The 9889-nt window shown below is 39.9% G+C and overlaps 1 protein-coding gene across 5 annotated transcripts in view; it reads left to right on the top strand.

The window, feature by feature from the left end:
* Positions 1 to 9889, top strand: part of tp53bp1 (tumor protein p53 binding protein, 1) — a 92202-nt gene that overhangs the window by 74916 nt on the left and 7397 nt on the right. For all 5 annotated transcript variants that reach the window (XM_061887178.1, XM_061887179.1, XM_061887181.1 and 2 more), the window contains 4 exons: positions 1535 to 1726; positions 4678 to 4857; positions 6668 to 6862; positions 6928 to 7022. In XM_061887178.1, coding sequence (XP_061743162.1) covers positions 1535 to 1726; positions 4678 to 4857; positions 6668 to 6862; positions 6928 to 7022 — 662 coding nt within the window. The remainder of the gene's footprint in view (positions 1 to 1534; positions 1727 to 4677; positions 4858 to 6667; positions 6863 to 6927; positions 7023 to 9889) is intronic.

The following is a 9889-nucleotide window of genomic DNA, read 5'->3' as shown; positions in this document are numbered from 1 at the left end:
TAAATATAGCCCTGACTTAGACATATAACTTTAAAGCCATGCAACCCCAAATGGTTCAAAAACACCTTCACATTTACTTTGGAACTGACTATTTGATGCGTTTAGCAACAAGTAAAGAATTTCGATATGATAAGGGGCTACGTCAACAACCTGTCTACGTTGACCAACTCATCAAGTCCTGGTGTCAACAAACCAGTCATTTATTTTCATTATGTCCCCTGGCCTAAAGACACATGTAAAAAAATCAAGCAATGGCTATTTTTGGTTTCCATTTTCAATCAATCAATCAATGTTTACTTATATAGCCCTAAATCACTAATGTCTCAAAGGGCTGCACAAATCACAACACAAACCACTACGACATCCTCGGTAGGCCCACATAAGGGCAAGGAAAACTCACATTTTGGTCATGTCAACAGGTTAACATGAGCCAGCCAGTCCGAGGGGCATCGACTTAAACTGTTTCCACTGTACTTTCCCTTTTCCACTGCACGTGGCTCAATTGAGGCTTCACCAGTTGTAATACCGATTCTAATTACACAACCTGGTTAGATGGGTTTCCAAGCGTGCCAGATTTGTCATTGCGCCGTCATTTGAAGGTAGAAATGAATAGCAGTAACTTACACTGTCATTGTGCCTTAGCTGTGCACTGCAAAAACTGAAATCTAAGTAAGACTAAATATCTCAAATAAGGTTGATATTTGCTTATTTTCTGTCTGATAAGATAATTATTCTCACTAAGCATATTTTATGTTAGAGTGTTTTACTTGTTTTAAAGTTTTTGGTCCTAAATGATCTCTGTAAGATATTAAGGCTTGTAGCTGAGATTTGATGACTTATATTAGTAAAACATGCTTGAAACTAGAATATCAACTGATGCCAAGCTGTGTCATCAACATTCAGTATAAAACTACTTTTTTAAAGTAATAATTTCTTACTTCAAGCATGAAAAAAAAAAAAGTCATGAAGCCGAGCGTATATCATTATGTCAAGATAATGGCATGAGCATTTACTCAATTTAAGAATATGTTTCAACATATTGAACAAAATGGTCTCATTTGTTTTTCTACCAAGAAAAGTGCACTTGTTATTAGTGAGAATATACTTATTTTAGGGTATTTTTGTGTTCATTGAGGTTAGGTAATTTTACTTGTTTTGGAAAGTCTTGACAAGCCTAATTTTCTTGTTCTATTAGCAGATCATTTTGCTTAGTTCAAATAAAATACCCCTCATTTTTTTTTTTTTCTTTGTTTTTGAACACTGACTTTTTGCAGTGTGGCACTGGAGTCTTAATTTTGCTCGGTCTTTGTCGTCGCCAAAAGCCATATTTATTTTGTTGTGGTTTGTTAGCATGTGTCGCTCAAACTTTGATGGTGCACACTTTCCCACCATACTATTTTGAAGTGTATTTCCCAAAGAAAGACTGTCCCAATAAAGGGCAAGTCGAATGAGCTGTGCAGGGGAAAAGTAGCATTAGTGCATGCTGATGTTCACACCTAACTTGTCTCTCGCTTTCTCTTTTGTGTGTTCTTAGGTGTCATAAAGGGTTATAAAACAGAGGGCCAGGACCTCTTCTATAGTGTGGAGAGAGATGGCCAAAAGCAGTGGTACAACAGGACGTCCGTCATCCTCTCCTTGGAGCAGGGAAACAAACTGCGGGAGCAGCACGGCCTCGGACCGTATGAGCCCTCCACTCCCCTGGCCAAGGCCTCTGACATCAGCCTGGGTAAGTACCATACACACATACAGTACCTCACAAAAGTGTCTTACATTTCCTTTCACTGGACAACACTGAAGAAATGACACTTTGATATAATGTGAAATAGTCAGTGTACAGTTTGCAAAAAAACCAACAAAAAAAGCATCCCACACTTACACTGAGCCCAGGAAACGTCATAAATGTTTTTTAAGTGTCTAAAGCAGGGGTCTCAAACTCAATTTACCGTATTTTTCGGATTATGAGTCGCTCCGGAGTATACGTCGCACCGCCCGAAAATGCATAATAAAGAAGGAAAAAACATATATACGTCGCACTGGAATATAAGTCGCATTTTTGGGGGAAATTTATTTGATAAAATCCAACACCAAGAATAGATATTGGAAAGGCAATTTAAAAATGAATAATAGTGAACAACAGGCTGAATAAGTGTACGTTATATGACGCATAAATAACCAACTGAGAAGGTGCCTGGTATGTTAACGTAACATATTATGGTAAAAGTAATTCAAATAACTATAACATATAGAACATGCTATACGTTTACCAAACAATCTGTCACTCCTAATCGATAAATCCCATGAAATCTTCTTTCTCGATGTCGCTTCTAAACAACTCTGCCAACTCCAAAGGTATGCGCCGCTTCCTCTTGTCGTTTTCTGCTGCATATTTCACTACGTCCATCTTGTAATCTGCAGTACATGATTTCCTTTTCGGTGCCATTTTTGTTCAGCCCTTCTCAGTTTTTATAAGTTACCACCAACAATGAAATAATCAATTTTAATAGCTACGGCAGTATTATATAACATATAGCCATTAGCATCCAATGACCCACAATGCACTTCTGCCATGACCTTCCCCCGCCGAATTCTTATTGGTTGACGTGTATGTGACGATTGCTGACATTTTATTAGTCTCTTCCGCGAATGAGATAAATAATATTATTTAATATTTTACGGTAATGTGTTAATACTTTCACACATAAGTCGCTCCGGGGTATATGTCGCACCCCCAACCAAACTACGAAAAAAACTGTGACTTATAATCCGAAGAGGCCACTGGACGCAGAGTCTGGGGAAGGCTGGGCCGCAAGAAAAGATTTCTTAAAAAAATGTTGCATACTCCTCAGCATGTCTAGTTGTATAATGAGGTTTCAAATTGTATCCCTTGTGCACCGCAACTTTCTCTGTGCAAATAAGACACGTCGGAGTGCCCCTGTCCTCAACAAAGAAATATTGCATCTCCCACTTTTCCTGGAATTGTCTTTGCACATCACTAACCCTTCTCTTCACTGCAGGCTTTAAAAAAGACATGTTTGAGGTTGTGGAATATATTTGTATTTAGCTGACGCACGGTTAATAATGTTAATTCCACAATGTGTGTCGTTCAGCTTTTCCTCCCTACAGCAACACAGCGGTCGGCGGTTAATAGTAATAAAGTACCTGGATAGCGAGCGCAAAAAAGTGACGGCTCCCGTAGTGTTATCCGGCGTCACTTAGAAATATATGTATTGTTCATCGTGTGAGGCAATGCAAATTAAACAATAAAAAAAACAAAAATCGGTTTGGAATTGGTCCCGTTTATTGGGCACTGTTATTACTGACGGATAGGTGTCGTGGTGTGACTACAGCCAGGCATGTAAGAAAATCCTCGTCTCCATGGCAATGTCTTTGTCACTTTCACTCATTTGCCGCTTTTCCACTAACGCAGGGGTAGGCAACCCAGAACGTTGAAAGAGCCATTTTGGACCCAAATAACACAACGCTGTCAAGCGCCATTCATATAAAACTTGCGGGCCGAACTACCATTAAACTTTCATTTTAAGGTGGGGGCCGCAAAATAACGTCTCGCAGGCTGCAATTGGCCTGCAGGCCGCGTGTCTGAGACCCCTGGTCTAAAGCATATGTATGAGCGTGTGCTGCTGCACAAAATAAAACAAGCCCTCGTGGAATTATAACACATACTGCATTTAATCATCAATGTAGTTACATATTGCATGTACAATGACTCAAGTGTACATTATTTTTAAATTGGCGCACTTGTAGGTTTTTTTAGTCGCTCTGGTGTTACAAAGCGCTCTCATTCCCATTTACGGCTGCACGAAATGAAACCACAAACACTGTAAGAAAATCTTTTTTGTTTGTTTTTGAATTTCTGTTGTTAAATATAGATTAAAAACGTGAGATAATGCTGAATCTTTCTTATAACGCAAACCAAATTGTATTTCTTGTCAAAGTTCTCCCATAATCTTGATGTCCAGCCGGGATCTTATCCCGAACTGCCGTTGGTGCGGGCAAAATTGGAGAGTGTAACAGCAGCAGTAGCAGCATCCTTAAAAGCCCAAATTGACACATCTTTTCAGCAATGTAGAGTGAAAGTAGCAGTAGTTTTACGTTTAAACATATGATATGTCCTCTTAGTGTTTTTAAAGCCATCAAGTCAATGTAGTTTATCATTGAACTTTTGAAACGACGACGCACAGTTAACCCACACTTGGGCCAATATTTTGGCTCGGCAGCCACAATGATAGAAAAAAATGTGACTGTGTGTGAATGTATGTACGTTTATGTATATACAGTCGCGATCAAAAGTTTACATACACTTGTAAAGAACATAATGTCATGGCCATCTTGAGTTTCCAATCATTTTTTTTGTGAGAGTGATTGGAGCACGTACTTGTTTGTCACAAAAAAAATTCATGAAGTTTGGTTCTTTTATGAATTTATTATTGGTCTACTGAACATGTGACTAAATCTGCTGGGTCAAAAGTATACATACAGCAATGTTAACATTTGCTTACATGTCCCTTTGCAAGTTTCACTGCAATAAGGCACTTTTGGTAGCCATCCACAAGCCTCTGGTTGAATTTTTGACCACTCTTGACAAAATTGGTTCTCAACATAATTAAGAGCTTCATGTTTTATTTTTAATGACATATTTTAAAATGCTCATTGTTTTAGATAATTTGATGGAGGGTAAAAGGCGCCGCCGAGGAATTTCTGCGGGTCCAGACACTCCAAACCACAGCTCTTCCAGAAGCCAACGCACCCCTGGTCCCTCCAGTAAGAGGAGGCTGAGCGCCCTGGATAACGAGAGCCCGGCGGCCAAAAGGGGTCGCAAAGGTCCTGGAGCCCGACCGGGTACAAAGACATTCTCACCAAACTCTTGACTATCTTATCATCATATTTAATCACTCTTTTAGTTTAAAAAAACCCAAACTTTTTTACCTCTGGTTTTAATCATAACTTTGTATGTAATTACCCAGTTTTCAACAGGTTTTAACACAATCGTGTGAATGGAAATATTTTTGCTTTTATCAGGAATATGTGTGTACTCACGCTACTCATCAAATGTAACATGGGAGTTTTATATATAATAACTGATTGATCATTTTTAATAGTTACACTGGGTACTTTTAAATAAAATGTATGATCTGTTAATGCTGCTGCTTTGGTATTATGGTTGGAAGTGGGGGTGTAACGGTACATGTATTTGGAATCCCATTTTTGGAGGCATACTAAATTTCTTATTATATAGATATATTATTAGTAATAAAGTTGCGATCAGCGTTTATACCTGCCAATTGCGATACATTTGGTCCATGATTAGGATTGGCTGATACGAAATACCGATACAAATTACATGTATTAACTGCACATTTTTAAATGTATTTATGATGAGTACTATTGACAATTTAACAATATTAACACAATATTCAAACTACTTTTTTATTTTATTACAATCTGTAGTTTCAGCAAAACAAAGTCCATGGTACACAATGATTTAACAAAAGCAAACATTTCTATGTACAACTCATTTCAATTATTTGGATTTTTGCCCTCAAAGTCCTTCTGTGTCCAGGGAATTATTCATTGTGTTTGTAAACATTAACAAAAAACAACAAGATAAGATTTTCAGTAAATAAAAAAATTGACCCAAGCACTCTAGTATCGGTCATTGATACTACCTTTGGTATCAACCCTACCAACGTACCGGGAAGAGGGAAATATCCTCACCAATTTATATTTAGTTCAAAGATGTCCTGGTGGTTAGCATGTCCGTTCCTGGCTTGTGTAGGGTGTGTAACATGTTTAACCTCGTCCTCCAGTGATAATATTACATGATAATGATACTGAAAATACTAAAAAAATGAATTTTTTCCCCGTAATGGAACCATTTTTTTTTTTATTAACTTGAAGTAGCCGCTCTACACTATGTATGGAGACATAATTAGCTGCTAGCCACTTGTCAGGTGAGATCAGCATTTATGATTGCCTTAAAAGGCTTTAATCAGCAATATTGATCATATTCTTCTTAGTGAAAATCGTTTGATACTGATCTGCGGCTGATCAATCGGCACATTTATCAATATTAGACATTACACTCAGCTATAACACAAGCAAAGACGTGTTACTCATATTGAAGCACTTTTAGCATCTTTGATACACAATGTTGTATTAAACGTCCTTTAATTTTTCTGTATACTATATATCTATTGCTACTTGTAAAAATGGTATTACTTGGATATCTTAGCATTTTAGGTTTTATTTTAAAAGCCGTGAACACCATTTTGTTCTCGTAATGAAAATGAACCGAACCCTGACCTCAAAAGAGTAGTCGAACCGTGATCATCATGCGTTCTGTTGCACCCGCTACTTGTGTGTTGATGTGTTTTTTTTTTGTGCTGAGTGACACTAGGAATCTATAAAGTACTATCTATCTATCTACTGGGACAAGTCCATCCGTCCTCCAATGCTGGTTGCCAGCTGCTTCTGACGGTGATTTGGTAATTAACAGTCATGGTGGTGGTCCACAGGTGGAGGGAAGATGGGAGTAAAGCAGAATAACTGATGTCACTTATACAATTTCAGGGTTAACTTATGATTGGTGTTGGTCTGATCTTGTAGATCTTCATACTATTCTACTGTAACATGCATGCACTGTCTGCAGGTCAGAGGGTGGGCGTGTGCAACACCTCTGGCAGTGGCACGGATCTCCCCGGTCAGTCACGTGATCCAGCAGAAAGTCATGGCCCAATGCCCCAGAACACGTCGCTCTTCATGGGCTTCGCCTTCATGCTGACAGCCTCTTCCGAGATCGACCGATTGACAAATAAGCTAACAAGTGAGGAGGAGGAGGAGGAAGGTGAGACTCGTCCGTTAAGTCTTCCGACTTGATTTGACAGTTTATTAATACTTTTTTCCGAACAGATTATGTGCAGACGGGTCCTTACGACAAAGCGTACACAGAGTCTCAGCTGCAAGCAGGTGGAGGCTTTGTTTTGCCAGACTTCAATGAAGAACAGGTAAGCACTCAACATGTTCACGAATCCCATTTCTATACTCGTGTTATCACGCACTCCCATAACTTATTAATTCTGTACAAAAAGAAACACATTTTGATAGTATTGATACCAAGGTGAGTATAGGTCAGGGGTCAAAAATACAAAAAAAATTCCGTCTGGCGCCGCAAACAATAAAAAGCCTTTTATAAGTGATGTAATGAAGTCAACACATGTTTTAAGTGTGTATATTAATTAGCCTACTATTAAAACAAAAATATATATTTTTCCTCCCATTTTATTCTATTTTCATACATTTTTGAAAACGCTCCAGGGAGCCACTCGGGTATCACTAAAGAGCCGCAGGTTGCAGACCCCCGTTTTAGGCTGTTGGAACCATTCAAAAACTGAAAAGAATAAAAGTTTACGTGACACCGCCCAGCTGCTCATCTTCTTACATAGGATAAGGGCAGACTTTCAATGATGCAGTCAATTAAAGAGACAACCACAGGTAATGACTTGTTCACAGAGGTAAATGTGTGTTTGGACATGTTAGGACTGAAATGGGACAAGCTGGCAGGTGTGACAACAGATGGTTGTCCAAATCTGACGCGGAAAAATGTTGGACTTTTAAAGAGGATGCAGGATAATGTGACGGAAATTGACATTTTTGCATTGTATTATACATCAGTAAGTGTTCTGTAAGACAGTGTTAAAAATAAAACCATCAAAAGTAATCTGCTTTTGTATAAAGTTAAGTTAAATGAAACTAATATTATCATTATTATTTATCTTATGGTATATCAAAAGTAATTTGAGCACAATTTAATTGAAATATTGTCGGTGTGGCCCTCCAGCAGTGCTCGGGTTGCTCATGCGGCCCCCAGGTAAAAATAATTGCTCACCACTGATCAAGGGTGTATAATCTTATATGTGAACGGCATCTTTAAAGGCCTACTGAAATGAGATTTTCTTATTTAAACGGGGATAGCAGGTCCATTCTATGTGTCATACTTGATCATTTCACGATATTGATATATTTTTGCTGAAAGGATTTAGTAGAGAACATTGACAATATAGTTCTCAACTTTTGGTCGCTAATAAAAAAGCCTTGCCTGTAAGGGAAGTAGCAGACGATGTGCGCGTGACATCACGGGTTGTAGAGCTCCCATCTGAACATTATTTACAATCATGGCCACGAGCAGCGAAAGCGATTCAGACCGAAGAAAGCGACAATTTCCCCATTAATTTGTGCGAGGATGAAAGATTCGTGGATGAGGATAGTACTAGAAAAAAATCACGAGGGCAGTGGGAGCAATTCAGATGTTGTTAGACACATTTACTAAGATAATTCTGGAAAATCCCTTATCTGCTTATTGTGTTACTAGTGTTTTAGTGAGATTATATAGTCGTACCTGAAAGTCAGAGGGGGGTGGCTACGGGTGTGGTGACCGCCAGTGTCTCTGAGGGAAGCCACGTTTCTCGACGAGGCGAAGCGAAGGCAGCCGGTCGGGCCGGGCTGAGCTTTTTTTCCCCCTCCTCAATGTTCGGAGGCGGCCGGTCGGAGGAGGCAAGAGAGTCCTGCAGCTGCCTCTTTGACAGGTGCACAAGGAACGACGCAAGCTCCGCTCATGTCCACGGTAAGAGCCGACTTATTACCACAATTTTCTCACCGAAACCTCCCGGTTGACATGTGGTAGAGAACCATGTTCGCTTGACCGCTCTGTTCCATAATAAAGCTTCACCTTCGGGAATGTAAGCAAGGAAACACTGGCTGTGTTTGTGTTGCTAAAGGCGGCTGCAATACACCGCTTCCCACCTACATCTTTCTTCTTTGACGTCTCCATTATTAATTGAACAAATTGCAAAAGATTCAGCAACACAGATGTCCAGAATACCGTGTAATCATGCGATTAAAGCAGATGACTTATAGCTGGGATCGGGCTGGAACAAAATGCCCGCTACAATCCGTGACGTCACGCGCACGCTTCATCATACCGCAACGTTTTTAACTGGATACTTTGCGCGAGATTTAAAATTGCAATTTAGTAAACTAAAAAGGCCGTATTGGCATGTGTTGCAATGTTAATATTTCATCATTGATATATAAACTGTCAGACTGCGTGGTGGGTAGTAGTGGGTTTCAGTAGGCCTTTAAATATATGAAAGATTCTGCCCCTGATGAACATGGACTGTGACAACTAAGCAACGTAGTGGTCTCATTATTGACACTTCCTCCTTCCAGTTAGCCTGCTTTTTTACTAGTAGTATATTTGATGTATTTCACATGTTGTCTACAATAATGATAATAATAATAATAATAATGGATTAGATTTACATCGCGCTTTTCTATTGTTAGATACTCAAAGCGCTCACAGAGAAGTGGGAACCCATCATTCATTCACACCTGGTGGTGGTAAGCTACATCAGTAGCCACAGATGCCCTGGGGTAGACTGACGGAAGCGTGGCTGCCAGTTTGCGCCTACGGCCCCTCCGACCATTCATTCATCATTCTTTCACCGGTGTGAGCGGCACCGGGGGAAAAGGGTGAAGTGTCCTGCCCAAGGAAGTGAAGTGAAGTGAATTATATTTATATAGCGCTTTTCTCAAGTGACTCAAAGCGCTTTACATAGTGAAACCCAATATCTAAGTTACATTTAAACCAGTGTGGGTGGCACTGGGAGCAGGTGGGTAAAGTGTCTTGCCCAAGGACACAACGGCAGTGACTAGGATGGCGGAAGCGGGAATCGAACCTGCAACCCTCAAGTTGCTGGCACGGCCACTCTACCAACTGAGCTATGCAGCGACTTTGATGTCCATAGGTGGGAAGCGAACCTGCAACCCTCAGGTTTCTGGCACGGCCGCTCTACCTACTACGCCATGCCGCCCC

Source organism: Nerophis ophidion, linkage group LG25 (assembly GCF_033978795.1).
Source record: "Nerophis ophidion isolate RoL-2023_Sa linkage group LG25, RoL_Noph_v1.0, whole genome shotgun sequence".
NCBI classification, from domain to species: Eukaryota; Metazoa; Chordata; class Actinopteri; order Syngnathiformes; family Syngnathidae; genus Nerophis; species Nerophis ophidion.
This window is presented reverse-complemented; position numbering and strand designations above follow the sequence as displayed.